The 18,635-nt window shown below is 42.7% G+C and overlaps 1 protein-coding gene across 2 annotated transcripts in view; it reads right to left on the reverse strand.

Moving 5' to 3' along the window:
• The window catches only part of PCYT1B (phosphate cytidylyltransferase 1B, choline), a 31,805-nt gene extending 22,958 nt beyond the window's left edge, over nt 1-8,847 (reverse strand). For both annotated transcript variants that reach the window (XM_066314002.1, XM_066314003.1), the window contains exon 1: nt 8,675-8,847. In XM_066314002.1, coding sequence (XP_066170099.1) covers nt 8,675-8,776 — 102 coding nt within the window. In that variant the 5' untranslated portion in view covers nt 8,777-8,847. The remainder of the gene's footprint in view (nt 1-8,674) is intronic.
• Nucleotides 8,848-18,635: the final 9,788 nt, after the last annotated feature.

Raw genomic sequence — 18,635 nt, forward strand, 5'->3', positions numbered from 1 at the left:
TTTTTAATTCTTGCAACTACAATACCTGGTCTCCTCCTCATGGTGAAGTTGTATTGTCATCTAAGATTTTGGCATCAACAAAGGTCAATGACATTTCAGATCATGAAGCAGTACAGCTACAGAGGCAACACTTGATAAAGCAAGCTGGGTCTGTGCTTATGAAAGGATTAAACTGGCAGGGAAATTCTTTGGGAGGTCTGATGCTGTAACCACCTTTTGTCTTAGAGGCAGTATTTAAAACAGATAAGTGATTTCACTGGAACAAATCACATGGGTTGGGTCTACCCATATGAGGAACGATTATTTTGGGAACTTGCTCCTGATGTTGGGAAATAATAATTACAGAACAGGAAAAACTGATGTCAGTTTCAAGGAATATATAAGAAAAAAAAAACATCAAAACTATTGAAAAGTAAGTATGTGCCAAGTTTCTAAGGTATGAACACTTTTTTAAAGTGGAAAAGCTGTGTTAAGGACTACCAAGGTCTTCTCTTAGAGGTTCAGGGAGCAAACACTGTCAAAAAGCAAAACCATGCTGTCTCCTACCTATTTGGGTCAGTAACCTGGATCCAAACAGGTAAATTTCTGAGCATTTAAGTTGTAATTGCATGTTACTGGTGCTTGTCCCCGGTAAACTTTTTACAAACAGTTCTAATATCAATGCCAGTATCAAAAAAGTCTAGCCTGTTTTCTCACAGTTCTGCTGACTCAGGGAGGTGGATGTAAACTAAAAATATGGCAAACTAACCTTGTAAAAACAGTAACTTCAGCATTCTGTTTGCAAGCATTTCAAATTATCTTTGTTGCTCTTTCTGGGCTTTATCTTCAATCAAATATACTTTGCTCATCATTAGTATTAAGTCAGTAATTGAGTGCAACATGCAATTACAAATTGAAGATACTGCAGAAGAAAGGCAGCTTCCACTGCCTTTTCAAGAAGCATAATGATGTATATATGTAGAGATTCACAGATTATGAAACTAGAGCATCTATTATGTAATCTACTCTAATACCTCCAAAAGGCCAAAGAATTTTGTGACAAGATTCCTGCATGACAGCCATGACTTTTGACTGAACTGGAACACATTATTTAGAAAACAAAATCATCCTAGAGGTAAGATGGGCCCCAAGTCGAGCAGAGTTCACGTAAAAGAGTAGCCAATGAAGCACCCCAACCTCCATGAACACCAGCTGGAAGCAAAACGCGACCCTTGACAACCCACCCACCTGAGCTTGGTACAGCCAGAAGGAGCTCTGTGTGCCAGTGATCCAGGCAGGACTCACTGCAAGACCAAACTGCAGCCAGAGCACTGTGAAGCTTGTGAGCCTGGATGTTCGTCTGTCCTGATGGCTACAGACAGGAAAGCTGTCAGATATCCCAGCACTGAGGAAGGATACACAGCATTCCAGGATACAAAAGCTTGTGGCTCCTACAAAGGGGCACCAGTTGCCAATCATCAGCCTGCAGACACCATGGCCAAGAACCAAACTGGCTGTGGGGCATTTGCAACTCAGTGCCCAGTGGCAAGTGCTTGCTGGCCCAGGAGCAATGCTGAAGGGTGGCCATGGTCAACAGACCAAAAATGTGTAACCACTGCTCTAATGTCACTCTGTTTTACTGATCAATTCAGTAAAATAACATCAACTCCTGTGTTTTGAATGTCTATTATGCATTTCTTTTTACTTGTACATTACTGTATAGAATCGCAGAATCATGAAGGTTGAAAAAGAGCTTTGAGATCATCCAGTCCAACTGTTAACCCAGCACTAGCACTGTAACTTCTAAACCACCAAAACACATCACCCAGTGCCAGATCCAGATGCCTCTTGAGCATCTTCACAGATGATGACTCCACACATCCTTGGGCAACCTATTCCAATGTCTGACCACCATAACACTGGGAAAAAAATTTCTAATATCTGATCTGAATCTCCTCTGTCTCAGTTTAAGGCCATTTCCTCTGGGCCACTCACTGCACACACAACAGAGGAGACCAGCTCCCATCTCACTACACTGTCCTTTCAGGCAGTTGTAGAGAGTAATGAGCTTCTCCCTGAGCCTCATCAAGACTACACAAACCCAGCTCCCTCAGCCATTCCTCACAGGACACATTCCAGACCCTTCATGACCCTTGCTGCCCTTTTCTGGACACACTCCAGCACCTCAATATCTTTTTGACGTGAGGGGCCCAGAACTGGACACAGTACTCACAGGGTGGCCTCACCAGTGGTGAGTAAGGGTGACAGTCACTGCCCTGGTCCTGCTGGCCACACATTGCTGATACAGGCCAGCTGCCATTGGCCGTCTTAGCCACCTGGGCACACTCATGGTCAGCTGGCTGGTGACCAGCACCCCAGGTTCCTTTCTGCTGGGCAGCTCTCAAGTGACTCCTCCCCCAGCCTGTAGTGTTGCATGGGGTTGTTGTGAACCAAGTGCAGGACTGGGCACTTTCCCTTACAGAGCTCCTGTCCTCATCCCATTGATGAGTCTTGTCCAGGTCTCTCTGTAGATCCTTGCCACCCTCAAGGAGATCAACACTCACACCCCACTTAGTGTCATTTGCAAGTTCACCTGATATATGGCTAAAAGAACCCAACTCTGCTTTAACACAGGCAAACATTCATCTTCTGAAAGCAACTCAGTTATACAGCTAAACTATTGGGTGAATTTGGCTCAATAATCAATCTCTACTTGTGCTTTTTTACAGAGATACTTTACATTCATCAATTATTTCATGTCAGAAGTAGGACAGCATTTTGTATAAGCCATTACTCAGAAACAGAGCCATCAAGAAGCAAAAAAATCCCAAACATTTTTTTTTCCTCCTGCACAGGAAACATATTCTGCAGTTCCTCAGCTGTCAGCAGAAGAACTCTGGGAAGATCTGTTTTCCTGTAGGGAGGGCAATGGGCTTCTTCACAAGATGCCTGATTCATCCAGTGTCTTTCTCAAGAGGTTTTCACCTTACACCATCTGTTTGTATGTGTGTAAAACAGGAATGCAGATCACATGGAAACAAAGGACACACTGGGATAGACAGCTATGGCTGTACTGAGTGTTTGTGTAGGACTGTGGATGTGTGAGTATACACCACACATATTCTTGCCCGTGTAGTCAGTATTTGCCTCCTAATTCTGTATTTCTTCTGCTCCACATCCATGCATGTGCTGAGCTCCTTTGACGTTTTATACGTATGTTATATCATAATGTTGTCTATGTTCCTGATGAGGGAGCAGATAGAATCTATTTACAGTGTTTTCCCACTCCTTTTTAAAGATATGATACAAACCTTTGTAGTAATGGCAACAGCACAGTTTAAGAAGCTGGTAATATTCTCCTAATAAAACCTGTTTCTAAAATATCACTGCATTTGCAAGCACAGACTGCAGTATTTAGAATGTAATGTTTTCTCCCTGTGTTTAGGGGTCATTTCTGATTCCTGAAAAGATATCTGAAGTTCTGTGTACCTGAAAAATATGTATTGAAAGGTGTTTTTGCAGAAACTGTAACATTTCAGAACATATATAAAATGCATGTCCTCTGACATAATAAGGGGAAACCTAAGCAGATTTTTCATGTCTATGGGCAATCTATTTTTTTTCAAGTGCAGCAAAAATTGCTACGTGTCCCCAAGCACAAACCTCACTTGGCACATTTTTATGGGTTTGTGGTTTTATATAGTAGCCAACATTTATAAAAATGAAAATTAATCCAGAGCAAAACCTGAATTTCTAAAGGACCAAATAAATATTTAGTCAAATAAAGTAATTTTGGGTTCTTTAAATGTAAGGCTATTTACATATTTATTTTTGCTTAATTCCACATTAAAGTAAACAGATGGCAGACCCCCTGTCATAACATCACGTGAGAGAGAAACAGATGCATGGGACACTTTTCAACCACAATAAACCCCCCCTACCTTAATCATTGGCTCCTCTGATTAAAACTGCCTTCCAGTGATATAGGGAAGATGAAGATCTATGAAAGCTCATGGAAATAAAGTACTGAAATGATTCTAGGGGTTGCATCAGAACCTCTTAAAACATTCTTTGTAAATATGAAGGGATGAAAATACAGGAATCCAAGGCATGCACACTTTCCTTGCAATTATTTCACATTTTGTGTTTGAGTCGATTGCTTAACATCAGCAACAAGAAATTGTCTAAAGAAGTAGAGTGACTCCTTGAACCATTATACAGCTCCAGTGTGTGTAAACACTAAAATGTTCTCCTCTACTCTTCAATTCAAAAAATAAGTTTTCTGAATGTACTTGAATAATTGGAAAAAAATTGAATTCATGTACTCTCATTTTTCTAAAAAATCAAGAAAATAAATAAAATGGCTAAAGCAGCTGATACTTAAAATTATGTGAGATGTCATCTTCACCTGTACTTTTGTCTCATTGCCCAAGCACTGTAGATTCAGTGGCCCCAAGATCCTTAATACCCAATTCCTATGGATCTGTAAAAGCCTGTAGCCTCTGAATCTCACAACACTACAGATTAAATCTGGGCTTTGGAGCAGTGCTGGGATTGCAAGGGTGAACCTCAAACGGCTGTGACACTTGCAGTGCCTTGGCAGAACACGCTTCACCTGCCATATGGAGAGATGAAGTATCCAGCTAGCCTGTCCTTGCAATGGTGATGGAAAAAAAGCTCCCAATGAACTGTTTGGGTACTTCCACACAGGGCCCCAATGCCACTTCCTGCACAAGAAATGAGGGCTGGCCACAGTTTCAGCTGCCTGAGAACAGACATCCAAGGGCAGTATGCATGTCACACACCCTTGAACAGCCCAGTATTTGCACTGTCTAGGGCAGAGCAGACAGAACAAAAAGCACTTACCTACTTCTTTATATCATCTTAAAGACAGATTCATTTTAAATTAATGCTGCTTAATTCTCCTGCCTTGCCCTCTACCCACTGATGTGCCTGTGAGCACAGGCCAAACCAACCACATACATACCTGTCTACTCCCTCTTCTTCCCTGTAATAAGTGTGAGTTCACCTCAGCTAATTCAGGTGGGTTTCTGCTCATCTGGTTTCTTAAATTAAGTACTGTGATGGAAACGTAAGTTGCACTGCCCTGCATTCCCTCAACTTACCTAACCCTTAGGTAGGCTCTGACAGTTTTGAAAATGAGACGCTGGTTCCCAGGTCCTGACAGTACTTTGCTTTCCCAGATGTTTCCACTGATGACTGTGTTGGATGACAGAGACATAAAATATAAGGAAAAGAAGCTCTCAGCATGTTCAAGGGAAAGATGAGACCAAGCAGCACATTCTGAAGTTTGTTTTCAAGTAAGTTTCAATTTGGGTTTGCTTTATCTGCAGCACTGTGCTTATAAACTGCCATTGTTTTCTCTTATGAAAGATGTTGCATGGAACTGTCTTCCTGAACAAAGCGTGCTGAAATGGCTGTTTGTTTCTTTCAGGTGAAGGTTAGTAATTTTCAAAGGACACACTAATCCTTCAAGGAGCTACACAAGGGGGACCAAAATCAGACTCTTGATCCCAAATGACATAAATAAATTATTAAAAAAAAAAAAAAAAGAAAGGCAAATAATTTCACATGGTTTTGTTTTTCCTCTCTGGTATTTCCTGCCATGGTATCTCTTAGTCAAACCAAGACCTTTCCACTTTAGTACTGATGCACACAGGCAAACCCTAAGGGCAGGATTCCCAGGCTGAGATCCACAGCCCAGCATCACTCTGTAGTTTACTGAAAGTTCTCCAGGGATAACTGCCACACCATGAATGTTTGGCATGGTATTACCAGAGGTCGTGTTTATCCCACTGAAAACAGTGAAAGCCCCTACGACCAAATCATGGTCGTTCTGAGGCTTTAAAATATGAATGGGCCCACAGCAGATGACTAAGTGGCCTAACACAGTAGTTTGGTCCAGATGAGAAAAGAGATAAATGCAAAAGGATGCAAACCAGGATTGGAGAAATGCTATTTGTGAGGGTTTTTTTCTTGGCTACAAAACTCTTAAAATCACCACTATGGATAAAACCTGTGATTCTGATGAGTTTGTTTCTCTGTTGTGCATTGATACCAAGATACCAAGGTCACTCAGAGGGACATTTTCCTGGCATTAAGATACATGGAAGTTGAGAACAGAAAGAAGGCAAAGATTAAGTCAGAGATGGAGCAGAATTGACTGAAGCAACACAAATGCTCATTAATGCTCCAGCTGGTTAAGAAAATGCACAGAGTGTCTTGGGAAAAAATTAATGGCAATTTATAATCACAACAGCACCAGGCACTGGAAAACATCAGGTTTCAATATACATTGAGACTTATCCTAGATTCTATCCCCTATTCTATCTATTCTATCCTAGATCCTTTCCCCTAATTTCCTGATCTTTGGAGGACACAGGTTCTTTAGTCCTAATGTAACAGTTCCTGACAAGCTAACAGACTTCATAAACTAAAATCAGAGGTCTAATGGCAGATATCCATTAAAAATATTCACAGTTTTAAGGCTGTAAAGACAAAATTATTGTTTCAATGAAAAGGACAAGAGTTCCAGAAAAGACCCAAGCTCTTTCCACTTTCTAAAATTTGAGGTGATTTCTCAAGAAAAACTGCTTCCTACAACTTAGCCTATATATAACCTGAAAGCCCAGATAATTAATTTTAGAGATGTGTGAGAACCAATGAATAGCATTAAAAAGCCATCTGTAAATATCACAGACTTGCTACCAGTTATATCATTCTGAGGTACCAAAGCCATCCCGAGGTATCATCCTGAGGTCCAAACAACACTAAAATGTTATCTGAGACACCCTCTTTCCCTTACAGGAATAATCTAGGTGACAAGGTTACTGGCCCACCACTGCACATGCTGCCTTCCAAGGATGAGATCCTACCAAGTACTGAAGATCTTAAAAGCTATGTGATAGGAACTTATGTTCATGTTCTCAAACTGTCTGTCAAGGAGTGATTCACTTTAACTCTTCAGAACACCGGCCCTTAATTCTCCTCACTTCAGACACTACTTGACTACACTTGTTTGCCTCACTCCCTGTGCTCTGAGTTCAGTGTATTGCATTATACTTCACCAGGCAACTTTTTTTTTAGCCTGAAAGTAACACAGATCTGATGACTGATGAGGTATCACTTCATAAGGACACACTTTCCACAAACATTTATTTTAAACGTCCCCATTGTCCATTATTGATAATCAGGAAGATCCAAAACATTATAATGAATTCATGTTTCATTCATGTACTCTGTCACCCTAATTTCCACAGAAATTATACCACAATGCATGATATTGTAAATACTGGTATCATATTGTCACTCCTTTCTTTAAAATCTTTTAAAATGTCAGACTACACAGAGTAATATATTCAAACAGGTTGTTATATCTGAGCTTTTGACAGAGAAGTCTTAGACAGCCTGTACGAACACACTGCAGTAACTACACCTGAACTAACTTTCCATATTAAAACAGCTCCAAAAGCTTTCCATGAACAAATAGTCTTCTTTAAAGCTGAATCAAATTATAACACAAGCAAGAAGAAAATATTAATTTAGGTCAGCTCCAACCACTGTCGCTACTTCTTGTCATATCAGAACAGTGTCTCAACTATAGTGTTGAATTTAATTACTGAAGTTTGATGTTTAAATATGTTTTAATTAGCACTGCAACCGAGTTCTGGTGTTAAATGATCTAATTTCCAGTACTAAACTGTTGCACACATCATGCATTTTCACATCTTGACACTGCCTCCACAATTCTGTGACTGCAATTATGTATTGTTATTATTAACTTTCTACCACCTCGCCAATGGTGCATACCATGCTGGGGTAAGGAAAGATCTTTCCTGGTGGGAATAATAACAGATTTAAGTAAAAAGCAAGGAAACACTCGAAATTTTTTAAATGACCACATAAAAAGAAGGACAACTCTCAGAATCTGAACTCTTGGGGTACAGCAGCCTTGTAAAGTTGCCTACACGGTCTTAGGGAGTCTTTAAGCAAAGAACATCAGACAAGTTACCTTAAGTGTCACTCGCCCGGCCCTCCCTCATTCTCCAGTCCGCCCAAAACCCGCAGCTCTCAGAGACACTCTTCTTCCTTACACATCCTGAATCGAACGGGCAACTCCTCACCGGCCTCTTTAAAGTTGAGAAAAGCGGGATTTGCCATTCCTGGGCGCAGTAACCCGTCCGAGAGCCGGCCCGCAGGGCAGAGCGGGGCCGGGCGGTCACTGAGGAAGGCGCGGGCGGGCCATTCCCGGCGGGAGAGGCTGGCACCGGCCATCGCTCCCCGCCGCGGGGCAGAGCGGGCCGCTCCTCTGCATTCACTACTGCGAACAGGCGGCTTTTCAGATCCTGACACGGCTCGGCCACCACACGCCTCCCGCCACCCGCACACATGCGGCAGCCGCGCCGGTGCCCGGGCGCGCCAGGACCCGTCGGAAGCGCGGGGGATCCGGGCTTTAAACGGGCACACCAGGATCCTGCCTGGCTGTCACCGCACTGCCCCGAGTTCCGGCACGGCACAGCCCACCTCGTGCAGCCTTCGCTCGCCCTTTCCCTGGCGCTGCACAAAGGGACCCGCCGTGAGGCGGCACCGGCCGCCCGAGGGCTCCCTCCCTCGCCCCCGGCGGCCCGGCAGCGGGCCGGCTCGAGCGGGTGGGCCGCGGCCGGGCCCGACTCACCAGGCGCGGCTGTGGGCAGGTGTGTTCCAGCTCCTCCATGGTCTCGGAGGGGGATTTGGGGACGCCCGTTCCTGACTCAGCACCGGCCGCACGCACTGGCATGGCCGCCGCCCGGGCCCGCCCGGCGCGGGGGGTCTCCCCGGGAGCCGCCCGGGGGCTCGGCCGCTCGCGTCGCCACGGCAACCGGCGGGCCCCGCCCCGCTCCGCGCGCGGGGGGCGGGACCGGCTCATTTGCATACGGGTTCCTGGTTGGCTGCTGCTCTGCCGCGCCACCGCGCGCTGCCCGCGGCGGCTCCGCGGGCGGGCCCCGCCCCCGCCAGTGTCAGGAGGCCGGACTGGGCCAGGCTGGAGGGGACAGCGGAGTCACCGGCTCCGAACTCCCGGCTGGAGCAGGGCCGGCCCGCAGCACATGGCACAGGACTGCCTCCAGAAGGTTCTTGAACACCTCCAGGGAGGGGGCCGCACAACTTCTCTGGGCAGTCTGTTCCACTGATCGGTCACCTGCACAGTAAAGAAGTTCTTCCTCATGTTCGGGTAGAATTTCCTGTGCATCAGTTTCCGTCCGTTGCCTCTTGTCCTAAGCTTGGCAACCCCGAGAGGAATCTCCAAAAGGTTCCATCCTCTTGGCGCCCTCCCTTTAGATATTTATACACGTTAATGAGGTTCCCTCTCAGTCGTCTCTTGTAGACGCGGAACAGGCCAAACTTCCTCAGCTTTTCCTTGTTAGAGAGGTGCTCCAGTCCCTTAATCACATGTGTTGCCATCCACTGGACCCACTCCAGGATCTCCATGTCTCTCTTGTCCTGAGGGGCCCAGAACTGGCCACAGCCCTCCAGATACACTCATGTCACCGGGGCTGAGTGGAGGGGCAGATCACCTCCCTGACTGCTGGCCGTGCTCTCCAATGCACCCCGGGATCCATTGCCCTGTTGGCCCCCGGCAGGCGCGGTCGGTGCCGGGCGGTGCGGGCCCTCGGGAGGCACCAGGAGCCGCCTCGTGTGCCCGCCCCGACCCCGGGCGCGGCGGCACAGCCGGGCCGGGCGGCCTCTGACAGCCACCCGCGGTGAGGTTTGGCTGGCTCAGAAGCGGCCCGAGGCGGGGCGGTGCTGACCGGACAGCTCCCGCCCGCCGCGCCGCCGGGGTGCCCGAGAGCCACCGCCCGCTCCCCGCCCCGGGAGGGGCACGGTGCGGGACCGCCGAATTCTTGGAGCTGGAGAAATTAGTTGCCTTTTAGTGAAGGCTATTATAACAGTTTTGGTGAAAGCGCCGTTCTGTTCTGCCGAGAGATGGATAAAGAACATGGCTGTAATGGTAGCAGCTCTCTGTAAATGCGGTAAAATGTTTCTAATCACAGGCAAATTCAGAGCTCCCAGGCCCTTCACGTGGAACCTGGCTGACACCTCCCCAGGAGCCACGACCACATCTTCGGTTGTGCTGTACAGTTCCTTCAACACACACAACTGTAGCTTCTACACTGCTAAAGTGAAATTACCATCCTTCTTACTCTTAAAGAGCATGAGAGTATGACCAAGATAATATAATGTCAAAAATTTTTAGAACAGAGAGGCTCCATAGGCTATTTTTAACCTTGACAGAATCAAGAAAGTGGATTTCAGTAATACTTAGCTTCAGTGGGCACTGTACATTTTTAAAAATCAGACTTCACCAGAAAACATGAGCATCTAAGGCCATCCAGACCCATGAAGAGTTACAAGAGAATTGTGCCTCAGGTCTTTCCCCTTGAGACCCAAATTTCAAATGTATTTATCTTTTGCACATCTTCAAAGAAAACCAAGTGTAATACAAAAATGTATGAGCTAGGTGAAAGGGAAAGGGGTAGATAAGTGAGTAAGAGGAGATGAGATGGAAAACAGAAAAAAAAAGGAGAATGTCAAAAGAAAGAATGAGGCAGCTGTCAAGAAAAAAGGAAAAGACACGTCAAAAGAGGTGAGAAAGCAAAAAAAACAAGTAGCCAAACTAAGGGAATCTCACAGCTGAATCTTTTTCCTTATTAAGTAAGTTCTTTTATCAGTGATTCTGCAAGAACTACTCACACATTATGGAAAGCATACTCAAGGGAAATGATTAAACCATGATTAATGCAGCACTTGCCCTGAAATTTGTAGCTCATTTTCTTAGGAAAAATATTTGCAGGAGTGTTACACAGTTAGAAGAATATTTGGACAGCACAGATGAGCAATGCTAGGACTGGAGCAGCCAGAGGTAGCAGGCAGCCCTTTTATAAAGGCAACCACATATGCCAGCTCTTCAGATTGGTGCTGGTGTCTTGAAGGAGTAGCACCAGGTATGGACATATCCAGGGTGAGTGTCCAGCCCTCCCTGACCAGGCAGGTGCATGGGAATAGAGATGAAAGGAAAGCAGAATTTCTTGAAGTTGGATGATTGCCAGTATACTGGAAATGTAAATTCCTTTGCTTTCTATTTCTTTTGAGTATGAAAGGCCGAATTTCATCTTTGCTTTCATGCTGAGAGTGTGCTATTGACTCCAGCTGCATTTTGATTCATCTTCTCTACAGATAGGTTTTTCCATATACATGTAACATTACAGAATGTCTCTCGTGGTAGTGTTATCACCTATCTAAGCTGGGCCAGAATTTCAAAGTGGAAGGGGAATACTTTTCATGCTGCTTATTTAATTTCCATCTCTGGTAAACACTTTATGTATTCTGTCCTTCTGTTTGAAGAGCATGAAAAAAAATATTGTGTACCTCATTACAAGAGAGAGAGGAAACTGAAATAATGGCAGAGAGAAGGATGTAGGGTCTGTCACGTCTGTCCAAATGGAATTTGTCTAGAAATCTTAGTCAACATATTGGATATTTTGAATAAGGTATCTTAAACTGCATCTTCTAGCTGTTGGGGCTAAATGAGCTTTCAAAAGTCTGGAGTGTGTCTTCTTTACTCTCTGAAATAAATAAATACAAATTAGGTTTGATTGGAAAAGCTCAACAGATGGTCCTCTGTGAATCTTTACAAGTCAGCCAGCTTTTAAAAGAACAGTGGAGCAAGAGTCATGGATGGGGAGATTCACACTCTAATTTCTTTTCTGTAACCAATATCCTGTGCCAGGCTGGTCATGATCTCCTGGGCAGCCTCCTGCCATTTCTTCACGAGTAGCAGGGACAGATCACCATGGACTTCAATGACTGAGCTCTTTGCAACAGCTGCTTGGGTTGAACAGACATCTGATGCATAAAAATCTTGTCCCAGGGTATATAAATTGCAGGCAAACAAGCCAGGAAACCATGATCCCAATCCTCCTACCACTAATTTCAAGGTCTAAATTGAAGAGGCACCAAACAAGGAAAAACCTGCGTTGTTAGGAAGGTTCCACCTGACACATAGTGGTTTGGGTTTTTTTTTATACAGAACTTCAGTTCTCAAACTGCAACAATTAACTATAAAAAAAAAATTAAAATATGTATAGATGTTACATTTAAGTCCTCTCATTTCTCAAACTGAAAGTAGGATCCCTCTCTGAGCTTCATGGATCTCAAGCACCAGTTAGCACAGCAGAAGAAGTTGCATTTAAGATGATCTTTGCCTGAGAGAAGCTGCAAAAGTCTTCTGACTTATAATTGAGTCAAAACGAAGACAAGCAGACCCTCACTTAATTTCTGTCCAAAAGTCATCAGGAAACTCTGAAAAAAAACCTGTGGTTAAATAGTGTTTGACTTCAAAGCCAAACATCTACAAGAAAACATAATAGAATAAATTACTGAATATTTAACCCATTTGCTTTAATAAATTTTGCTTCAATGGATATATTTTTGATACTGATGGTTTTAACTGTAAGATTTCATAAGGTCAACTGCAAGACTTTGTAAGATGAAGGAATGGTTTATGTCTGGAGCAGATTTACTAAAATACTGTGTTTCTGTGTATGTATATATGTGTGCATGAATCCCTGTATTTATGTATCTATGTATCTATCAATGTCATGCTAATTCTAGACATGCTAGAATTAATCATCATAAATAGCAGAAAAAGATATTTTATTGCTGAGATGATCAATTAGTTAAATCATATATTTTTAGACTGAGATTGAAACCCCACAAAGGTTGATTTTTTTTTTCCTTCCTGTGTAGGCGGGAAAAAAAGGTAGAGAATGAAAGGTATGAATTAAACTGCACCCTATAGGTTTTTATTGCCTCCAACAGCAATCACTTTGCTGCTTCCGTGTAATATTGGCTCCTACTGTAGCTTTAATTAATTTTTAGAGCAGTTCATCATTCCAGTGGAATGCACAATGCTTATAAACTATCCTCTTTTTGTCAATATAAATCAAAAATATTTACTATTTATGAAATAGCCTTATAAAATGTATGCAGATTAAATCCACAAAGTTTTTCTGTATGCAGTGTCAGTCCATAAATTATGAAAAGTAAAAACATGGTATTTGGTACAGCATTATTTTATACCTGGTTCTTTCCACAATTCCATAGTGAAGATGTGATGTTTAATAAAATCTGTGTTCTCAGGATACGTGTATAGAATCAAATTAGTCAGTCTTTATGTAAGAGTTTAACTAAAAATGTCATGTTAATTCTGATATGGTTTACATGCAAATCATCTGAAATGCACAAATTATTGAAAATAGTGGTCTTTGGTGATGCCATTCATCTGTGCTTTGTAGCACTGTTTTGAGTAAGTAATCATGGCTGGGTTTTGACCAAGAGGATATCTGTCTTCATTTCATCCCTCCTGAGAGATGGTCACATAGTGTGGGAAATATTAAGTCAGCCTGTCCTGTTATTAGATTGTCCTTGCTGATTTTAATAATCAAGCTTTTACTTATTGACTAAATGTTATTAGGAAAGTTGAGGGATTTGAGGGATTCTCAGCAGTGACACTTTATTGATGGATGCTCAGAGGTTAGAAAGCACTTAGATTAACTAACCTCTGTTGATCCTTCCCTTCCCAGAGCCCAAATTAACTATTTAATCCACTTTTAACACTGTTCACTCTTACTGGAAGTTTTTCTGAATGTCTAATCTGAACCTCCTTGCTGCAAATTACTGGCAAAGCTTGCTTTTGCTACTGGGCACAGAGAACAGATTTACTTTCCTTGGCTTTTGTATGACTATTGTGGTAAAGATTTTGAAACAACAGCTGAAGGATTTGGAGTAGAAAGCTGACATTCAGCAGGTTGGTACCTTTGTTATATCTCTTGACTTTTCTCGACTAAACTGTCCCAGCTGCAATAATTTCTCATAGGTCACATGTTATAATCTCTCCATTATCCTCCCTGCTTTTTTTCAGGCTCTCTGTAGATTTCTTACAGAGTGGTGCAAGCACAAGACTACAGCTGCAACTTTACTGCTACAAGAAATAAAATGCTGAATGCTACAGATTCATATTCTTTGCCCTCCTTCTTATTGTTACAGATATAATATAATTAAAAAAAATCTCTTTACTATTTACATTTAAACTGTGTTGTTAGCCCTTCTATCCCTTTTTCTCTTCTTCTGGCTTTCCAGATAAGCTCTCCAATCTCCTTAAATCCACACAAAGCTAAGACTACCCTTCTTGAACATATTTGTATTGCACTCACTTCTATCCATTTTCAATCTCTCTGGAGCCTTCCTTTTCCAACAGCTCAATTTCAAACTTCTTGGAACTGAACATCAGTATTCTGTCACGCTATTTTTCCAGGATTACAAGTCTCCAATATTTTTTTCTCTTCACTGTTCCTGTCTACCTTTATCTTTCCATTTATCAATGTTTCACACAAGTGCCTTCACAGGTTTTCTCATACTATTCCAAATGCAAACCTGCCAAGTGAAACATAAGAAATCATACTGTAAACTGCATTTGAGTGATTGTTAGGGGTTCACATTAATATTTTGGGTATGAAAAACTTAATAACTGGGGAGTTTCATAATCTGGGTAAAGATTCACACTTTATTTGAAGAAAAACACCTACTCTATGCACTGTAAAAGGGCTACCTGGGAGCTAGTATAGTTTTTATTAATTATTATCTGAATGCCTCTCACTGTAACAGCTTCCTCCATTTTGCCTAAATTAAGGTAGATCAAGTATCAAGCTTAACTGGAAAGACCTTTTCTTTGAGGTTTAAAGTTACTTTCCTGCTAGTGTCTACAGGAAAAATCAAAAGCTGGACTTGAAAAGAATTAAAAATTTGTGACTTGCTAGTGTTGGAAAGCAAGATCAGATGCCACTGGAACAGCAACACACAAGGAGACACCACTGCTAGGCCTGACCTGACTTGTGTTTCTACCTTGCCTGTGGTGATGAGGCAGGTCCAAAATCTTGTATGATGATCTGGACTCTTGACTGGGCCTGATAGCTCACCCTGCCTGGGTCTGCGGGATGGAGCCCTGGGTGTCAAGTCCCCCACCAGCCATATCATGTCATTGCCTCCTTGTCCTCATGGAGCAGCTGCCCCTTGCTATGCCCTGACAGCTAGATCAGGCCTTCCTAAGTCCTGAGCTGAGCACAGTGGGGCCTGGCCCATGGCTGTGGCTAAATCTTCTGCAATTCCTCCTGTGCCGTCAGCCTGACCAGCTTTGCTATCCTCATGTACTGCCCCCTGTCCAACCCCAGTTCCTGAGTGAACCTCCTCTCAGAACCCACCTGGCAGTCCCTTGGGGCTGGTCTACAGGGTATCTACCACCCTCTAGTTCCATCTGCTGTGGCCCCTTTCCAGGCCATTGTCCCTGCCCTGGCTGGGGGTCCATAAAGTTATCCACTGACAACCTGCATCAACTAAATCTCTCTCCCCCTTCTGAGCCCTCAGGTGTGAGGACTCTTGTTTGCGGGGAATAGAAATTGCTGTCAAGGCTGTGAGGGCACTGACAGTCCTGACCAAAGCCTCACCTGGGTCCCCTGCCCTCTGCTCATGGGCTCTGAGTTCTGGCCTGTGCTGTTGGTCCTTGCTGGAGCTTAGCTGTAGGAGTGCTGGTGTCCATCCAGATCAGCCACAGCTGTGCCCCAGGCTCCCTACCCTGACCTGGAACCGGCCTTGTTCAATGGACTTGTTTGGTGATTCCCCAGTGAAACTGTACAATGCCAGACTGAACTGGGCTTTGAGCAATCTGGTCAAGTGGAAGGTGTCCCTGCCTGTGACTCAAGGGTTGGAACTAAATCACCTTTAAGGTTCCTTCAAACCCAGATCATTCTACAGCTTGCCTGGTGATCACTAGGCTGCATCTGAGCCAGGTTACCATCACTGGACCTGACCCTGAGTCGTGTTTCTGGTTTGAGACCAGTCTCATCACCGTGGACTTGTCCTGGCTGATCCTGACTCTCCTCTCCAGCCTGCCCTGCTCACAGTCCTCAGACTGGGGAGAAAGGTCCCAGCTTCCTGCCAGTCTCCCCTACTGCAGGGAGCACTTGGCCCTTGCTGCTTCCCCACAGGGAGAGCACAGCCTTCTCCAGCACCAGTCCAGCACCAGAGTTGTCAGGATTACAGCAAGACTGCAGCACCTCACGATGCTGTCTTCTTTTTGGCCAAAGGGATGGGAAAGAGTGAATGCTGAGAGTATTCACCCATGGAAGCACATTTGATCTTCAGCCAGGTCTTGAAATGTAACAGCCTCTCTGCAATAATATTCTGCTTATATAATTGTTCATTTTTGTGCAATTGTAAAGAGAGAGTGCTGAAAGTAGTTAAAACAGAGACTTTCATGCTGTGGCAATAACCGTATGCTCTTGAATACCATTGGCATCAGACTTAATTCTTAGACGTTATAATTATGTGAGAGCTCATTTTCTCTGAGTTTGCTCTCACTTGTCTTCCCTATTTAATATACATTATAATATTTTGTATTTTTTTTCTAGGCTTGAATAGGAATATTGTATTAGGCAAGCAGGTGACGAGATTCTGTTCTCTGTTCCAGTTAGCATAATTCCACCAATTCTGGTCCAGTTACTAGGATTTGCTGTAATTTAACTGCAATCAGAATTGAATTGTATTTGTTTAAGAAAGAAAAAGGTGTCTCTGAGTGTTCATTCCATAGACTTTTTCTGTTATAATGGAAATTAGTGTGTAGTTTTTTTTCTATTTCACATTTTTATTTCAGAACCTTAACATCCTAACAACAACTTTATTCTCTTCATCCTGTTGTTATCAAGTAACTCAGGTAGGAAATTAAAAAGAGCTGTGCAGTGAACAAAAGACATTTAGAGGCCTGTTAAGCAAGGAATTTACCCTTTTAACATAAATGTCTGCATTATCATTATTGATAAACACAAGAAGCATCTATCTTTTCATACTTCTCTCAATTAACTATATGTGAAGAGTTTCGAAAGCAAAGATGTCTTGTAAAGTAGTAATTTGAGATTTCTTTTATTTTTAATTTACGAAATCTGTGATTCTTCAGGAGTTTAGTCCCCCAAACAGTTAAATAATTCTTGTTGAAATGTCACATGCATAGCACAGTTTAGTAAGCAGCTGCAGAAGTGGTCAGAGCCAGATGAAATTTGAAGGAAAAACTTTTAAGTTAATTTAGTAATAATGTGCATTAATTCAGACCAATGTAAGGATTAAAAGTAAGATAATGAAATACTCGATGTTTGTAGGAAACATACACATAGAACATATACACTTGTATCTTGAGTAGCATGCACACACACACAATTTTCCACAAAGACAGTCTGTACTTAACAGCAATGAAATAATCTTTAAGCATTTTGAGGTATAGGTGAATTTGCTATCTTGCTGTCATTCATGATTTACAGGCATTGTTTTTATACCACCACTCTTAGTTTTAACAGATTTTTTTCCATCATCGAAAGCATTACCTACCACAAGCTTAATGTGTATCTAAGCACTGAATCCGAGAGTTTTAACCTGTCCTACTGTTTTTGCAGCAGATCAAGCACACTCTAGTCATTAAAAGGAAGAGAAAAATAATTCTCAATTCAGTAATTATTTTGTCCATTTAACTTAGTTTTGATACTATACTATATTTGTACTTTCCTATGCTAATGTAAACTACTGTTTATATTACATTGGAACGCTTGCAATGAGTTTACAGTATTTCCTATTAATAACTTACATATTTAAATAACAACTTGGAGAAAACAAAACAAAAAATACATCTTTTCACCTTGTGTTGAAATCTGTGGGTTTCCTGAGTTTCCTGAGTTTCTTCCTCCATACTGTGTTTTTCGCTGCCTACCATCTTCATTACTATGCTTGTCTTGCACTTTTGTCTGCAGCTATCACACTTGCCTCGAGGGAACCTTGTTGGCTCTGAACCACCAGAATTCCTACTTCTTGTTCTTAAAAGCCAACTGAGCAAAGGTCATGCCAAGTTGTTCTTGTATGGCTGTCCAAAGGGAGGTTAAAGATCAGCTCAAAGCAATCGGCTGTGATAAAGCCTTTAGCAGAGAAAGTCCCAAATCTTGCTGGGTTATTTTTCCTTCCCAAATCAAAGCCTATCCCTTGCTCCTCCCACCTTTTACTTCCCCCCCCCCTGCAGCATTTAAATATGTTATGCTGTGCTGTGGGAAACAGATGCATTCTTGTTACTGCCAGAGATGAATGTCAGGATTGAACTAGCATCCGTGAAAAAGTCTTTTGTTTGATCTGCGCTGTCTCACAGTGGAGCTACGGCAACAACTTCCGTTTGGGAAATTAACTGTGTCACTGTGTACCGGCTCAAATCGTGGCATCACCTGAATGACAAACATGCCACTGTTCACAGGACAGCTGACAAAGAGTATTGTTTAATTTTAATCAACAGCATTAAAATCCAGCCAATTCAAAAATGAAGCATGTGAAGGCTAGGTATTTGTGAAATGCAGTGGCGTTGTATTTTTATTCAAACTGAAGAATTTAGAGATATTGTTATTTTAAAAATGTTTATGTATTGTAGCTTAAAAATTGAGTAACTTCTGATTTTGAATCCCACGTCATTCTTGGTGATGTGATCTTGTTTTTTGCATGCGTTTAAAAAAGAAGTAAAGCAA

The sequence above is a fragment of the Sylvia atricapilla genome, chromosome 2 (assembly GCF_009819655.1).
Source record: "Sylvia atricapilla isolate bSylAtr1 chromosome 2, bSylAtr1.pri, whole genome shotgun sequence".
NCBI lineage: Eukaryota > Metazoa > Chordata > Aves > Passeriformes > Sylviidae > Sylvia > Sylvia atricapilla.